The following is an 18,598-nucleotide window of genomic DNA, read 5'->3' on the forward strand; positions in this document are numbered from 1 at the left end:
GCATCCTTGTTCAAGCTTTAATTTAATCACCTCTATATATTATTCCCAATAGAAAATGGCAAACAGCAGAATGTTTTAGATAAACCATGCCCGTGTGGTTCTGCCAGACCACAATCTGCTACATTGAAGTTTTTTCCATACACATTTTTTCAGGGCTCCATTTGCCAGAATCAAAGGGCTAATTTAATAATGATATTTCTTTTGTTTTCTTTCCTCTGCAGGTTTAAGTGATAATTGGTCATCAGGTTTCTTGTTAGAGACACAGAAATGAATAACTCAACTTACATAAACTCCTCTGCCGAGGATGTTATGGCACTGGGGAGTCCCTATAAAACTGTTGAGGTGGTCTTCATAGTCCTGGTAGCAGGATCTCTCAGTCTAGTGACCATCATTGGGAACATCCTGGTCATGGTGTCCATCAAAGTCAACAGGCACCTGCAGACTGTCAACAACTACTTCCTGTTCAGCTTGGCATGTGCCGACTTGATTATTGGTGTCTTTTCCATGAACCTGTACACACTTTACACTGTGATTGGCTACTGGCCCTTGGGGCCCGTGGTATGTGACCTGTGGCTGGCTCTTGATTATGTGGTCAGCAATGCCTCTGTCATGAACCTTCTCATCATCAGCTTTGACAGATATTTTTGTGTCACCAAGCCTCTGTCGTACCCTGTAAAGAGGACCACTAAGATGGCGGGTATGATGATTGCAGCTGCTTGGGTGCTGTCCTTCATCTTGTGGGCGCCTGCAATTCTGTTCTGGCAGTTCATCGTTGGGGGAAGAACTGTTCCTGACGGGGAGTGCTACATCCAGTTTTTTTCCAATGCTGCTGTCACCTTTGGCACTGCTATTGCAGCCTTCTACCTGCCCGTTATCATCATGACCATCCTCTACTGGCAGATATCTCGTGCCAGCAAGAGCAGAATAAAAAAGGGAAAAAAGGAACCAGCACAAACCCAGGATCCAGTTTCTCCCAGTTTGGTCCAAAGTAAAATAGTGAAACCAAACAATAACAACATCCCAACGAGTGAGGATGGGTTGGAGCACAGCAAAATTCAGAATGGTAAAGCCACAGGAGAGGCTGTGACAGAGAACTGCATTCCAGGGGAGGAGAAGGAGAGCTCTAATGACTCCACTTCCATCAGCGTGGTTGCTTCCAATGTGAAGGAGGATGAAGCTACCAAAGAGGCCACCAAGGCTTCTGTCTCCCAAGTCCACTTGAAAGGGGAGAATTCCAAGCTGACGTGCATTAGGATAGTTAGTAAGTCCCAAAAGGGTGACTGCTGTGCCCCAACCAACACCACCGTGGAGATTGTAGGTACTAATGGCCAAAATGGGGATGAGAAGCAAAACAATGTGGCCCGTAAAATTGTCAAGATGACCAAGCAGCCAGCCAAAAAGAAACCACCCCCTTCTCGAGAAAAAAAAGTGACCAGGACTATCTTAGCTATTCTCTTGGCCTTCATCATTACCTGGACACCATACAATGTGATGGTGCTCATCAACAGCTTCTGCGTCTCCTGCATTCCCAACACTGTATGGACTATTGGTTACTGGCTCTGTTATATCAACAGCACCATCAACCCTGCCTGCTACGCGCTTTGCAATGCTACCTTTAAGAAAACCTTTAAGCACCTTCTTATGTGTCATTACAAGAACATAGGAGCCACAAGGTAAAAAATGAAAAAATGAAAGAGGGGAAAAGTTCCAAGTTTTAAAAAACAATGCCATAGCACTTTATTCTCTAGTGTGGAACATGCAATCAAGGAACCTAGTGGATTCACTGACCTGGGGTGTCAGCTCTGTCTTTGAGAACTGCACTTAAAACCTTTTTTAAATTATTATTATTATCAGTGGATCTTGGGGAAGTGGTGATTGAATGAGTGGTCAGTAGGGAATGTGGACTTGAGGCACAGTTCCTTGTTTCTGTTGGTATCATGCAGAAGGGCTTTTTGAGTCTATGATTTTTGTCCATTCTTATAGAATAACAATAATCTTTGTGTATGTGTCTGTCTGTCTGAAGGAAAAAATGTAAGGACACTTTGACAACCAATAAAACATAACTAACTGGAGAGGGGAGGCAAGATGAAATAGAGGGACACTGAGCAATTCAAACTCACCTTGCAAAGATTATTTCCAAAGTTAAAAGCTGACAATTATTTTTGTCAGGGTCTCATGTTGAGAATCTTAAAGGTAGACTAACTATGACAGCTAATATATTATCTTTACCTGTCTCCCATCACCAAAAATATATCAGACAAAAATATTCTTTATCTCACCATGAATCCCATGATTCACTATCCATTGTTCCAAGCATATCAGCTTTCTTCTACTGGGGGGGTTGATCCCATGGTGCCAGTGAAAATAAAAGGGAAAAAAGGAGGTCCTTTCCAGCTTGCTGTACCACAGAGAGTGTCTTGAGGCCCTTATAAGCCAACGTCTTTGATAATTTAGCTCACTTAAGCTCTTTTATGTGCTATCCCCCAGGAAGTTGAATTTTTCTTCAGTCAGCCTTTTCTTCTTTTTTGCACCTCCCTGCCCAGGGCATAAGGATTGAAAATCAAAGCCTGCTGTGAATTAGAAGTTTTCATCAAATTAACAACCATGTGGCCCAAATCAAGGAAGTAAGCTGAGACCAGCAAGAGCAGTTGTTAATAGGTAACGACAGAGTTATATCCATTTCCAGTAGGCACAGACTTTATGTCCAGGATTTGCTTGTGGCTCCCAGAGGTGAAAGGTTAACATAAGAAAGTCCATCTTAATTTCCAACAGAGAGAAGGTTCCTACTAATGTATTTGTTCTAAGGAAGGGAATAACTGCATGCAGATTACTGTGCCCACTTGAAGTGACTCTGGGTATGTTCCTGGAATGAAGAAGCCAAAGTCCTTCTTAGGCATATGGTGGGGACTATGTATACTTTATGGAAAAGATACAATGCTGGCCATGTTTCCTTTTGTATCAGCATGGAGCAATATTATCTCTACCTATCAGGGGATAACAGTAGTAAAGGGGCAGGGAGGAAAACAGTGGTTACACAGATATAGGCCCTGCAATATCATTATTTTAAAATGTTCCAAAAATTGTCTGTTACTGCAGAGAATTGACTCCTCCTGTCTGTAGAATAGCTACTTTTGCAGTATTTGATAGATATTGTGGCAAAATTGAGCACTGTGTGAATTTGGCAGAGTGCATCAGATTAAAGTAGACAGCTATTCCGTGCAAGATTTGCATCTGTCAATATTCCTCCTCTCATTGACAGTTCCAGACACTTTCAAAGGTATACCCGTGGATTTTGCTATCCAAAGAGTAGCCTTCTACAGTAACATTTCCGTGGGGTTCCTTCATTGTAATCCAGAAATATTCACCATCATCTGGAATGATGTTCACCCAAAAAGTAGACAACTAAGTCATCTAGGTACATTATCCTACTATATTCCAGTCTTCCAAAGTGAACTTCAAAATAGGAGCCTTTTGGATTACAGGGAAATTAACCTTGATGACTTAACATTTAACCTTTTCAGATGCTCAACTGAACTGTGGATTGGGGCACTATGGAAAGATTTCCATGGACTTCAAACAGGACAAAGCGTTAGGTTAACAGAACAAATGCTTGCTCACTAAGGGTCTGATTCTGCAACCCTTACAATGAACAGCATTAACTCCCATGAGTCCAGCTTTACTGTGATTACTCACTTAAGGAAGCGCTGCTCAGTGTAAGGGTTGCAAAATTGATCCCTAAATATCTGTCAAAGCTACTTTCACCTGATGTGTCTTGAAGGCCTAAAGGAAGTTATCTAGCCATGTTTCAGCAGTCTGTGTTGTTTATTCTCTTCCAAATGGTGAAAAATCCAGAGACAAAAATCATAGAGAGTGAAATATGTTCACTTTCTATACCTTTCTTCAGGAAAGAACAGCTTTCCAAGAGACCACAGCAGTTCCTCCCTCCCAGCAATAACACATTCCCAAAGGGGGAAAGTAGGGGCAGTATATTCTGCCCTGAAACCACTAACAGTTCAACTTGTAACCTTGGGCCTCTGACATGTGCCCAGGCTCCATTCTGAACTCTCAAGTCATCACCAGGACACGAATTACAAATCCACTTAGCACCACGAGGCACATCCACAGGTTAAAAAGTACAGCGATACATTGCATGACATTCTGCTGCATCTCATGATGTGATGAGACAGTGTGATGCAAAGAGAAATGAACATTGTGCCAAAGACCCGCCAAGAGATGAAACACAACATACAGCTTTCTAATGCTTCTTCCTAACATCCATCACTATCTTTGAGCCCATGAAAAGAGAGACTTTATTTCAAATTGTATTAACAGATAGCACATTTGAAAGGATACAGAAACTGCATAGTGTACTATACTTTACCCTTAGTGTATGTTTCCTAGTTGTATGTAAAATGTCTGTCCGATATGCATACGCACACATTCTTCAAAACTTTAGACATGAAATAAACATGAAATAATGTGTCTGCAAACACACACACACAAGCATACAGCATACACGTGCAATATAAAATTTTCAGTATTCAGTGTGATGCATGAGAATGATAGCCGTGCTGCTCTCCTTAACATCTAATGTGAGGTGCAAGACAAATTCCTATTCATCATGCTGTGTATACCCTCCTTGTGACACTGAGGCTCAGAAAGCCTCACACAATCTGTAAGGTTTAAATTCAGTTTGGGGGGTGGATTAGTGAGATCCCATAGGAATAGTCTCTCATGACTACATCGTAATTTGTTCTTTCAAACAAAGCAGCACTGGTTAAAAAAACCTATCTGGGTTTTATAATCCCTCTCCCCATGCCTTTCCTTGTTCTTCCAAATCTACAGGATACTTCACATTCACTTCTTTCCCCTTTGGATTATAGTTCTGCAGGCTGTAAATGTGATTCTTAAGAAAATGGTGCCTTCCACCTACCCATTTTAGCTCCTCATTTGTCATCTGAATCTGTCAGCTTCACTGACTGACAAAAACCACTGTTGTTGGTGCTAAGGAACCAATGAAACAGTGGAAATAAGAGCTGCATTCTGTTCTGCTCCATGCATCAGCAACCCTAGCACCAGCTATCTTTGTCATACTAGACCCATTATCTTTGTAATGCCGGTGGCAGAAGAAGCCCAGCTGGATTTTTCACATTACATGCTGAGCTTTACATGCAATTTTAGCAAACTGTACATGTGACTCATTAAGAAAAAGAAACATGGAAGACAATTTTCACTACTTGTTCCACCTCATTGGCAGGCTCCAGACAGAGGACAAGACATGACCAGGCACTGAGTCTGAACCACTCTTTCTTCCCCATAAAGGTAGTCCCTCTAGGTCAGGATTGAGTCACATCTTTCAGTCCAGTGTAGGAAGACTTGCAAGTGTCACTGTCCAGTCTATAGCGGCTTTCTGAGGAGAAGACAACAGCCTGAAGGCATGTCAATATGGCCCCTTTTGTGAGCATTAACATCATTTTAGAGGGGAAAAATGGTAGAGATATCTCAACTGTCAGCCAAAGTAACATTGAGAAATCTGCTTTCAGCTGTGTGCAAAAACCTAAGGAACATTCTGGTCAGCCATCTGTTTGGCATTTTTACTTGATTTATTAGGAATCACAGGGGTCCATTTGGACGTAGAAATGCTTTTGATTGTTGCCCTGTGAAAAATGGGCCGTGCAAAACAAAAGCAAGTCAAAAGATATAAGACTTTTTTCCTCTCAAATGACAGTAAAGACTGGTGCCGAAGGGTCAGATCCTGGACACTGGTTGTTTTAGACCCAGCATAGCATGGAGGGGAAAAATGCATCTGTAAATTACCTTTTCATTTCCCTAATCCTGAAGCCAGTAGATGTCTGGGCTGGAGGAGCAATTTAGAGTACTCCTGGTGTGTACAAAATTACACCAGCTGCAACATCCCAACTCAGCCAGCATACCAAGGCCCGGAAAGTAGGCTATGAACATCCAGACATGCTGGCTGTAATGCCACTCCAAATTCCCTTACACTGAGGAAAGTGGCAGATGGCCAGGGAAGCAAATTTTCCAGATGTTTCTATGCTGCCAGAGAGGTGCAAAGCAGATGAAATAGGGGTCATAAACTAGCCCTCTGTTGATTTATTATGGGAAGGGGACTCTAGGATAACGTCTCACTCACTCAGACTGCTTCAAAAAATGATGATCACATGGAAATGTTTTGGGACTATCCCATGCATCTCCTTTATAATATAATTCCTATTCCTGTTCCTCCCATCTCACTTCCTGATGAGTGGTCCTCTTTTATAGCATCAGAAGCAGTTGCCAAATCAGTAAAAAATTGTTTCTGAAGTAAAAGTCCCAGATTCACCTCTGTGCTTTGGTTGCTTTATGATGCTGGGACAATATTAAGGCAAGCTGGCCTACGCAGCCAGTGTGGGTGTGTGGGAAGAGGCTGAAAGAGAAGGCCAGCTACTCTGTGACACCAGTCAGCCAATGAAGGAGATTTTAGTGGTGTTTGCAGCAGGCTCCTGGATTGTCTGGCTGAGGTACAGGACAGTTAATAAAAGGGCCAGGGCAGGCAAAGAGGGCCCCTTCCTTGCTCTACCTCACCTCACAGCTGGATCTGCACTTGTTGCTCCTCTGCAATTCAGGGTGGCGAACCTGCTGGATTCCCCCCTTCCACCACTGCTTAGCTTTGATTTCGAGTATCTGGGGCTAATTAAAGACTCTCCCATTCCCAGGGCTTTGTGGCTGCCCTAGGCTCCATTTGCTGATGGATTTTACTCTTTTATACTGCCACAAATGTTCAAGCCTTTCCCCTCTGGCAGAACCACCAGCCACTCTGGCGGAACCACCAGCCACTCTGACTGCTCTATGCCTTTCCAACACACAGCAGCCATTCACCTAGCTTTAACCAGCCCATTAAATAACTTTGTGTCCCAGAAGTGGCGCTGATATATGCTGCCGATTCTGGCCACAATTTTTATTTTAAAACCCCATACGAATAACTCAGAAAGTCACAAGTCAATGCTTTTATTGATCGAGAAGCCAAATTCATACCAAGGAACAGATTGCCAGACAATAAACGGTCTGTCTTAAGGGGGTAGATTTTCGAAGGCACAAAGAAGAGTTGGGCAACCAAAGTCAATGAGAGTTAGGTGCCTAAATGCCCTTTGTGCCTTTGAAAATCTCCCCCTAAATATTAATGTAGACCCAGCTGGTGGAAGAGTAAACACTTGAAATTAGGATGATAAAAGTGGGTGTGACTTTTTTCATCCAACTCTTTTGTGCCCCATGTATAATGCCCCGGGCTGTGAACAAAACTTCTGCCCATGTATCCTCTGTCCATGTTGTTGCACTTCACTGTAGACTTTAAAAAGAAACATTTTTTTAATTTAAAAAACCCTTGCCCCAGTGCCATACACTGGTAGAGGTCCCCAACTTTATTTTTCCCCTTCTTTTCCCACTTCTCCACCTCTGTCATGTTCTTTGAAATAAAGCCATGTTTCCTCCCACTTTGCTGCTTTAACTAATGTCTTCCCAGGCATTTAAGCAATGGATCTGCAGTTTCTCTCATCTTTCAGACATAGGGAGTGCTAGTATACTGATACTTCTGCCCTGCTAGATTCATGCCATTTTGTAGCATGCAAGTCAGCCTGATTCACTTCCATGTTCTTAGATGTACTACTGGAGATAGTAACCTCAAATCAAAATCCCTTTTAAATGCTTTAATTTTAGAAAAAGCAACAGAAAAGCAAGACAGTCCTCTCCTTTCCCCTTTGTAAAAGTGTATCAGCTCCAAACCAGAAAAAACATAGGTAATAATGGAGACTACATATTGTCATGATGAAATATTACATGACAAAACACCATGCAGTGGTCTGTGCATCATAAAATGACAAACTGGGGGCCCTGTCATCCATCCTGAGCTACCAAGGTACTGTTAAAATATTCTAAGTGCTCTCTGACTTCCACTGCCTTTTTCACTAGGGAATCCCAACACTTGGACTGTGACCAGAGCCAGTCTGATTTTGATCAGCACCACACACGGCAACCAATGTCTTGCAAATATTTTCTTTCATATTTTTACTTCCCTCAATTTTCTATAATGGCCTTTTCTTCACTATGGAAGAGGGGAAGAAGTAGCACTGCTACATACATATCAGTGTTCCTTGTGCTTGAATTAGAGAGGTAGCTGGTGGATTTGGCACACACACACATTAATCTGCTGCTGCCTGAAGAAAGAAAAAAAGAGTGGACCACCCCCCGCTCCATATCTCTGTCTAGTCTTTCATCTGACGTATGGAGACTGCCATTTCTCTTCTTTGATATGGTGGGCAAAGTTCACCCCTGAATTGTATTTATGAAGGAGCATGCATGAAAAGCTTTTCCTGTAAGATCTCCCCAACTGCACTGACTCTCTGGGAGACTTTGGTATCTGGCGGTATCAGATGCAGTATCACTGTAGTAGTCATTAAAATGGAAGGTCCTGTTTCTGCTGCCCTTCATGACAAAGGGTATGTTTCCATGTGTTTAACATATACATTGTTTCACCCTCTGGCACTGAAAAAAGCACAGTAGGCTGGGAAACAAGACAAACTTTCTGTTCCCAAAGCTCCAGATGGACAAGCAGTGTGAAGGCATTCTGGCATTACCGCTTTTCATCTGCTCTGGGGAAGCTCAGAGGTTTTGGTTCCACAGATGATTCCATCTTTAAAGTTCTACCCCAAAGATATCCATCCTTTTCTGAAGCACATAACAGTGATAATAATAATAATAAAAATATAATAGGTGAGACTGTGCCATGGTCAGTAATAAACTGACCTTTTTATGACTTATCCCTTAACTTCTGGTGCCATTTTGAGGAGGTCATTGGTGAGCTTGAGTCTAACATTCAAACTGTAAATACCTTTAAGCAGTGTGTTTTAACATGACCAACAGCATACCTTGGCTATGTACAGAAATAATACAATATGTGTAATATTATCAAGATAAGGTTGCAATGTAAATATATCTACAATGAATGTTCAATTACTCTTCAAACTGTATGTACAAGGAGGGGCCTAGTCTCCTCTTGAAATCTAATTTTTTTATTATTATTTTTTATCTCAAGAGTATGAAAATCCTATTGTTAATTTGAAAAATTCAGTATTCTTGTCTTAAAAGAAATATACTGTATGAAAAAAGTGCATTAAATGTAAATGGTGTCCAAAATCATATGGCAAGATTGAGAAATGAGACGCATACAAACCAGGGCTGCTGGAATTTGGTAGCATTCTTGATGCCATACATTTGATCTCATATAAATAAGATAAGCACAAGTTTTATGGTTGGCTATGTAAAGCTAACCCACGTTATTATATATACCATATATATATATATTTATATATACTGTATAGATATATACATATTATATACAGCATTCACACAGTGAAGGAAGCACTTGGTAAAGAGACATTTCTGGGAATTTGTGCTTAATGTTTCAGTTCAGAGGGAACAAAGACTGCTATACAATTACATTAGGACATGTTATGCGGGCTGAGGAGCGTCATAGCCAGCTAGGAAGGAGAGGCTCCAATATAACAGTTAACGAGGATTGAGATGATGAGGGTTTGAAATGTTTTGAAGACAAAATGCAAATTACATGCAATATATGTGTATGTACCTCTGCTCAGTTGTATTCCTAGTTGAAGCATTGCATTAAACATCAAAATATAATAATAATAATAATAATAAAACTGGTTTTGTATGTGGTACCTCTGTTTTTTTGTTTTTCCTTATTGAGCAAACTACATTGTTTGCTGACCTGGGTTAATGGGAAGCGTCAGGTAACTAAAATCCCTCAGGCTGAGTTACATGGGTGTTCAGTATTTCTCTTTTTTAGTGGCTAGTGATAGTCAAACCTTGTTTTTCAAGGTCTTCCTCGTGAATGGAAAGTAGTCCAGCTTTACAAACTAGGGATCAAATATCTTAGTCCTCCTTTCACTCTTCCCATTCTCCACTTCCCCTGCTGTATCTTTATGCATCTTTTCCTCGGCCTCTTTCAGTGTCCCAGTTTTCCCTCAGAAGAACTTAAGTGCAGGGTCCTGTCCATATTTTAACAAGGGGCTCCTACAGAATATCCCTCCTCCTTCCATTTAGCTTGGGGTATAGTACCATGTCCTTGGGGCACAATCCCTACAAGAGAGGAGCGGTGAAGGGACTGGGATAGCTATTCATTGCTTCTCCTGTTTAAACAAAGGCACGTGTTCACAGCTTACCAGGAGCGAGGCAGCATCACTGGCAAACAAACTTGTAGCAATTGCCCTTTGCTTGAAATGTCTATAATTTGTTCCTAAAGTGTATACAGGACTGGATCGTCCAAGATGTTGAGCCACCTTCAACTCCCATTGAAGTCAGTGAGAACTGAGGGTACTCAGCGCATCATGGGATACACTCACCACCTTGCAACATCATGACCACATTGCACACAGACACCATCGGGGAAGCCCGGAGATATCATCCTTGGAACCATCCCTGCCAACTGATGGAATCTGCTCTTTTCAAAAGGCAAAAAAATGTGCCATTATCGTGGTGCCCAAATACAGACACTGGAACTTTAACCATTGACTTCAATGGAATCAGGAACAGGACCTTCATGAGCACAGTGGATATATCATCTCTGGCAGGGATGTTTAGCAGTAACGAGAGACAGGATAACTCTGTAAGAGGCAGGGACATCACCCTGACCCTTCCTATCAAGTGGCTCCCAGCTGTTCCCTCCAGCACATCACTGTTTAAATGCTTGATTTCATTTTTTCTCTAAAGCCCTCTCCTTTCTTTAAGATCTTTTTGTTTCTCTGATTTGGCTCTTCTCCTTCTAGCAGCTTTGACATCCATGCTTGCCTCTCTCTCTCAATCTCTTCTCACTGTTATCTCGCCTCTCTCCATTTCTCCAACCCTTCATCCATATCTCCACCTCAACGTCCTTGATCTTGGAATAAGGGCTAGAACACAGATTGTATTAGATATCCTGCAATTCACCATCTTTGTGAAACATTCAATTAAATTGTCATGACAGGCAAGTCTATGGATGGTGCTTATATGGCCCCCAGAATCACAGTATCAGCGTACCTCACAATATTCTAAGTATTTATCCTCCCAGTAGCCCATCAGGCAGGGAAATACTATCATCCCCATTATACAGATAGAGAACTAAGGCACAGAGAGACTAAGTGACTTGTCCACAGTTACGTAGGATGCCTGTGGCAGAGTAGGTAATTGAAATCTGGTCTTGCAAGTCCCTGGCTTGTGTCCCAGACACGGGACCATCTTTTCCCTCCAAAGGAAATACAGATCTGACCAAGAGATGAACTCAGATCACTGCATTCAGAGTCCACAGTGTTAACCATTACACCGTGGAACCATTTTATTAGCATACTGGTACAATCCACCCACTATGTACTTCCTCTTTGCAATACCTGAGAATTGCTACTGTGTGGCTCCAGCACACTCTCAAAATGCAGGTGATGAGTGGTTTGGTAGATGAGTGACAGGGAGAGTATGAGGGCCAACTTCTGGCTGTGTGATAGTTGACAATTTTAAGACTCACTAGATCCTTTTCCATATATTTTGTGAAGCAAAGACAAAATGCTTTTCTTTTCAGAAGGTACTTTAACATTATTTGGGTTTGGGTTCAGTATTAATTTCATGAAAATTCAAGGTGGGTGATGGGAACCTAAATTTAAGCCTATCAGTATGTAGACCTGCAAATGCAAAGCATCAGAAAGGGATGTACTAGTCTAGACTGTGCACACACAACACTGAGTTAAAGACTAATTTCCTCTTCTGCATCTAACCAGAATGCACACAGTAGCATTTCAGTGAGTAGGTGGGTTGTCAGAATTCTGCAGTCTTGGGGAGAGAGGGCAGGGGAAAAAGATGGAATGTGTGGCTGGGTACCAAAGCAAGCAAACAAACAAAAAGGAATATATACTCTTCCCTAATCATCTTGCCATCTGGACTTTCACAAAATTACACGTCTCTTTAATGGTACAGGATCATGTCCAAGCTATGGCAATACCTAATGCCACCCATGCCTCCCTACCAACCCAGTAGCATTTCCTCCTGTTCAGTGTTTTGTGAGTATTTGGAGGCTCCTTGTTTCCTGGTGCTCCCAATCAGGTGTGTTACATCCTGGAGGAGAGTGCTTCAGATAAAGTTACCCACTCCAGAGCGACTTCCCTAGTGAGCCAGCTATTCATCAGAGGCTCAGACTGTGCACTGTAACTGCCTACTATTTGCAGTGTTCAGGAAATGTCCTGGGAAAATCAATACAAAGAAAACACTGATCGTTTGTAAATCTGTTAACTCTCTTCTGGCCCCTTGCCAGCCATTTTATTCACTGTCTAGATATGGAAACCCACTTGACGGTGGAAGGAAATGGACTTCGCCACTTTGTTCTCTCAGGGCCTTGCCAACTTCCTTTTCCACCACTTCACAGATCCAGAGGGAATAATAAAAATGGTAACAATGATTTCAAAGATGGGGGGAGCAAAAGAGAGAAGCATTTTCCCCCACACAAAGATTCTTCTCTTTGTGTTTCTCCCAGCTCTTTCAAGGGGTTCTCCAGCTTTCACTCTTCTTAAAAACTTGCTAAAAGGCCCAGAGTAAATCACGGTCAGAGCTGGGTCTGTGGCCTGAAAACTGAGGCATGGGATAGGAGGCAAAGAAGCTACAGTTGGAACATTTCAAAGGCTATTAAATTTGAGCTGATTGTTAAGTGTATAGACACACAGATTTTACTTGACGCCTACCATGATCACTAAATGTGACCTTGGATGCCATTGCAAAACGTTTGGAAATAGGGCCAAAGCAAGGGTGATTGGATCCAGGTGGCATAACAGCAACAAATGGGAGTGTTACAGGTGACAGCCTCCTTGAATCATTTTTTCGGAATACGGGCACAACTAGACCCTGGCCTCATAAAAGCCTCCTGGGCCCTACTGAAAACCATGATTAAAATAAACAGCATGCCAGGGGAAAGTCATTGAACCATCACCCCAGGCTAGATACGGGAAAGTCACAGCTCCCCTGAGTAACAGACAGCAAAAGATACATTAAATATGGAAACTTTGGTACCCTCAGAGGAATGACAGCAACACAGAGGAACAGGTATTTCCTTTGGCGAACACCTACAGTTCATAGCACAAATAATTAAGAAATTCCTGAACCATTTAGCTGGATTGTCCTTTTGGTGCAAAGGTACAAGTTACATTCACCCTCTCAACAGTCAATTTATACCCTAAATTCTCATCAGGAGCAAGCGGGTGAGGAGAGGATCACAATGCAGTATGCATGGATTGCTCATACTTAAGATATTCTGTAGAAAGAATGGGCCCAGCATTCCAGGAACCCTAGGTCAAATCCTATACTTGTTGTGCAGTGTACTCCTAAAGCAGCATAAACAGAAGGGAGCAACAGCTTTAACTGGCACCCATGAAAAATGAAAATATTACCGGTGTGGGAGACTTCAGGCAGCTGGAAGAAAGACATTTCCCAATCGTAATATATGTCATTTTTGTTGGAAGCTGGAGAGGATTTGCCAGTACCTCTCCTGCAGGTATCAGAGAGGATACCCAGCTGGGGAGGAGAACCACTGAGAGTAGGAAGTGCTAGGAAGGAGGTACTAATGCCAGGTGCTAGGGAGAAGGTGCTTATGTCAGGGAGGAGGAGGGAAGTTCACATATTGGAAAAAATCCAGTCACATGCTTTTGGCTGGGAAGCAAAGGATGATGGAGAAAGCTGCTGGCAAAGGCTCAGGCCCAGACTCTGCCAGTGGGCACGGCCCTGTGCCACCAATGGGAGAGAGAGAGTGCAAAGGGAAAACAGGGCAGAGGAGACGATCTTTACCTGGGTCACACCAGGGTGGGGATGGTCTTTTTTGAGCTTGTCCAATGGCCCATTATGTAACCAAGGATGAGGTTTATGTTTCCTCCTTTGGAATAACTTTTGGAATGTCTCTTTTCAACCCCCAGGTGCTTATTTTATGGTCCAGGGCAGATGCACAGGGCTCCTTATATTTTGCTGAACACACATTTAACTAGTGTACATATACAGAAGCTGCAGATGGGAGCTATTTATAACAACAAAATCAATAACTAAATAGATAGTAGTTAAAGAATGTGATCATCCCTGGACATATCCAGTTTAGCTGCCATGAAACAGTTTTGAGGAGAAAAGATCGAGGGCCATTTGTATGGAACTATGAGGTTAACTGTTAGAAACTAAGAAGGCCTTTGAGCTAGGCAATTACAACTTACCTTTTCATCAGTAACCAGTGATTTTGGATACCATATATTTGGGTGCCCAGCATGACAAAATTTACAGTGTACAGGTTGTATAGGGTTGCCAGGCATCCAATTTTCAACTGGAATGCCTGGTCAAAAAGAGACCCTGGCTGCTCTGGTCAGCATCATTGACCAGGCCGTTAAAAGTCTGGCTGGCGGTGCAGTGGGGCTCTGTGTGGCTCCCAGAAGCAGCCGGTATGTCCCTGCAACCCCTAGGTGGAAGGGGGGCCAGGGAGGCTCCGTGCACTGCCCCCTCCCTGAGTGATGGCTCCACAGCTCCCATTGGCCTAAAACCATGGCCAATGGAAGCTGCGGGGACGGCGCCTGCAGATGGGGGCAGCGCGCAGAGGCCCCTGGTCACCCCTGCGCCTAGGAGCCGCAGGTATATACCTGCCACTTCTGGGAGCCACCTGAAGTAAGTGCCGCCTGGAACCCACACCCCGAACCCCCTCCTGTACCCCAACCCTCTTCCCCAGCCTGGAGCCCCCTCTTGCACCCCAAACTGCTCATCCCTAGCCCCACAGCCCCAGCCAAAGCCCTCAGCCCATCCTGCACCCCAACCCTTTGCCCCAGCCCGGTAAAAATGAGCAAGTGGTGCAGGAGAGTGAGCAACAGAGTGAGTGGGGGAGTGGGGCCTCAGAGAAGGGGCAGGGCAAGGACGGAGGCCAATGGGAGCTGTGGGGACGGCGCCTGCAGATGGGAGCACCACGCAGAGGCCCCTGGCCACATCTGCGCCTAGGGGCTGTAGGTACATACCAGCCGCTTCTGGGAGCCACTTGAAGTAAGTGCCTCCTGGAACCCACACCCCAACCCTCTTCCCCAGCCTGGAGCCCCCTCTTACACCCCAAACCCCTCATCCCCAGCCCCACACCCCCAGCCAAAGCCCTCAGCCCATCCCGCACCCCAACCCCCTGCCCCAGCCCGGTGAAAATGAGTGAGTGGTGCGGGAGAGTGAGCGACAGAGTGAGGGGGGAGAGTGGGGCCTCAGAGAAGGGGCAGGGCAAGGGTGGTTTTCTGCAATCAGAAAGTTGGCCACTCTACCCAGCCAGAGCCTTCACCCCCTCCCTCTCCTGCACCCCAACCCTCTGTCCCAGCCCAGAGCCCCCTTCTGCACCCTGAACCCTCATTTCTGGTCCCACCCCGGAGCCCGCACCCCCAGCTGTAGCCCTCAGCCCCTCCCGCACCCAAACTACCTCCCAGAGCCTGCATCTCACACCCTCTCTCACACACCAAATCAGCCCAGAGCCCCCTCCTGCACCATAAATCCCTCATCCCAGAGCCTGCACCTCCAGCCAGAGCCCTCACTCCTCCCACACCCAATCTCCTGCCCCATTCTGGAGCCCCCTGCAGCACTCCAAACCCCTCATCCCCAGTCCCACCTCAGAGCCTACACCTCCAGCCAGAGCCCTCACCCCCCCACACACACACCCCAACCCCATGCCCCAGCCCAGAGCCCCCCCCCCCACGCTCCAAACCCCTTGCCTCCACTTGCCAGCCCAGAGCCCCCTCCTGCACTCCAAACCCCTCATTCCTTGCCCCACCCCAGAGCCTGCACCCTCCAGCCCAAGCCCTCACCCCCTCCTACACCCCAAACCCCTATGAAAATGAGTGAGTGAGCGAGGGTGGGGAGAGCAAGCAACGGAGGGAGGAGGGGGCCTCAGAGAAGGGGCAGAGCGGGGCCCTGGGGAAGGGGCAGGGTTGGGGGCAGGGCAAGGGTGTTCTTTTTTATAATCAGAAAGTTAGCAACCCTAGGCAGGTACTCAGCACTGTCAGAAAATCAGGTCCCTTTAACGTGTCTCAAAGTAGGGCACCCAAAATCAGTAGTCATGTTTGAAAATTTAGGCCTAAAATCCCTAACACACAGGATCCCAGTTTGATTGGGGCCTATATATGAAACTGTAATAAAATAATAATAGCACATTGGTTTACACAAGAAAATACAAGCCCATTTTAATTACTGATTACTTTCCTCTTGGATACAGCCAAAGCTACACTAGCAGACATGTGCTAGTCCTAGGGATAAAGTGTGTGAGGTGGGGATAAAGGCAAGGATGCATCATACAGTGTTTTATAATGTACAGAGTACAGATTTTGAGGAGAAAAATACTCTTCTTTTACACCATCATCTAAGGTCAAATTCTGGCCCCTACCCCTCCCAGGAGTATTTTGAATACATATCCATGTTTGGAAAAGCAAATCCCTGGTGGGGGTGCTGTATGGCTCGTCTAAATGTTGCATGTGACATCTGGATTCAGATACACTGGAATACAATAGGATGACAACTGAGAGATATATCCAAAGGAATGTAGGACTGGAGAAAGAGCATCTCCTTCCACTGTTCTGATCTCAATAGGAATCACTGGAGTGGAACTGTCCTCTCCACCCCATACACAGTCATTTCAGGGGAAATGCACTGAGATATATGCTCAGGTCCTTGACACTCAGTCTAAAGTGAGCTGGAAATGGCAGGAACGGCATTCCAGTGTTAACACAGTATGACAGCCTTATCACATTAGCTCCTCTCCATCACTCGATATTAATATTCATCTTAACTAATATACTATGAATGTCACTTTCCCATATTACTGCACATGAATATTAACCTGAACTGATATGAGCCATACAAAGGAGACTACTAATCTGATTGCAAGGGGATAATATAACAGAGTCTTTAAGGATGAATAACTGACAGGCAGGTTTCAGTGGCAGCCATGTTCGTCTGTATCAGCAAAAAAAACAAGGAGTCCTTGTGGCACCTTAGAGACTAACAAATTTATTTGGGCATAAGCTTTCGTGGGCTAGAACCCACTTCATCAAATGTATGAATTAAAAGATACAGGAGCAGGTATAAATACATGAAAGGATGTGGGTTGCTTTACCAAGTGTGAGGTCAGTCTAAGGAGATAAATCAGTTAACAGCAGGATACCAAGGGAGGAGAAATAACTTTTGAAGTGGTAAGAGAGTGGTTCATTACAGACAGTTGACAAGAAGGTGTAAGTAACAGTAGGGAGAAATTAGTACTGGGGAAATTAAATTTAGGTTTTGTAATGACCCAACCACTCCCAGTCTTTATTCAGGCCTAATCTGATGGTATCTAGTTTGCAAATTAATTCCAGTTCTGCAGCTTCACTTTGGAGTCTGTTTTTGAAGTTTTTTTGTTGAAGAATTGCCCCTCAATATGCCAACATTTTTATGGTTGACTTAGAAAAACGCTTCCTCAGCTCTCGTCCCCTTACGCCCCTACTCCACTTGCGCTACATTGATATCATCATCATCATCTGGACCCATGGGAAGGAGGCCCTTGAGGAATTCCACCAAGATTTCAACAATTTCCACCCTATGATCAACGTCAGCCTGGACCAGTCCACACAAGATATCCACTTCCTAGACACCACAGTGCTAATAAGCGATGGTCAAATAAACACCACCCTATACCAGAAACCTACTGACCGCTATACTTACCTACATGCCTCCAACTTTCATCCAGACCACATCACACGATCCATTGTCTACAGCCAAGCTCTACGACACAACCGCATTTGCTTCAACCCCTCAGACAGAGACAAACACCTACAAGATCTCTATCAAGCATTCTTACAACTACAATACCCACCTGCTGAAGTGAAGAAACAGATTGACAGAGCCAGACGGGTACAGAGAAGTTATCTACTACAAGACAGGTCCAACAAAGAAAATAACAGAACGCCACTAGCTGTCACCTACAGCCCCCAACTAAAACCTCTTCAGCGCATCATCAAGGATCTACAACCTATCCTGAAGGATAACCCCACACTCACACAGACCTTGGGAGACAGGCCAGTCCTCGCTTACAGACAGCCCCCGAACCTGAAGCAAATACACACCAGCAGCTACACACCACACAACAAAAACACCAACCCAGGGACCAAACTCTGCTACAAAGCCCGGTGCCAACTCTGTCCACATATCTATTCAAGGGACACCATCATAGGACCTAACCACATCAGCCACACTATCAGAGGCTCGTTCACGTGCACATCTACCAATGTGATATATGCCATCATGTGCCAGCAATGCCCCTCTGCCATGTACATTGGCCAAACTGGACAGTTTCTACACAAAAGAATAAACGGACACAATTGTGACATCAGGAATCATAACATTCAAAAACCAGTAGGAGAACACTTCAACCTCTCTGTTCACTCAATAACAGACCTCAAAGTGGCAATTCTTCAACAAAAAAACTTCAAAAACAGACTCCAACGTGAAGCTGCAGAACTGGAATTAATTTGCAAACTAGATACCATCAGATTAGGCC

At 44.2% G+C, this 18,598-nt stretch overlaps 1 protein-coding gene across 1 annotated transcript; it reads left to right on the plus strand.

The window, feature by feature from the left end:
• Positions 1 to 267: 267 nt before the first annotated feature.
• CHRM2 (cholinergic receptor muscarinic 2) lies at positions 268 to 1,677 on the plus strand. The gene has a single exon (XM_073330001.1). The coding sequence runs from the start codon at positions 268 to 270 to the stop codon at positions 1,675 to 1,677; it is 1,410 nt and encodes a 469-aa protein (XP_073186102.1).
• Positions 1,678 to 18,598: the final 16,921 nt, after the last annotated feature.

This window comes from Lepidochelys kempii, chromosome 1 (genome assembly GCF_965140265.1).
Source record: "Lepidochelys kempii isolate rLepKem1 chromosome 1, rLepKem1.hap2, whole genome shotgun sequence".
In the NCBI taxonomy this organism is placed as follows: domain Eukaryota; kingdom Metazoa; phylum Chordata; order Testudines; family Cheloniidae; genus Lepidochelys; species Lepidochelys kempii.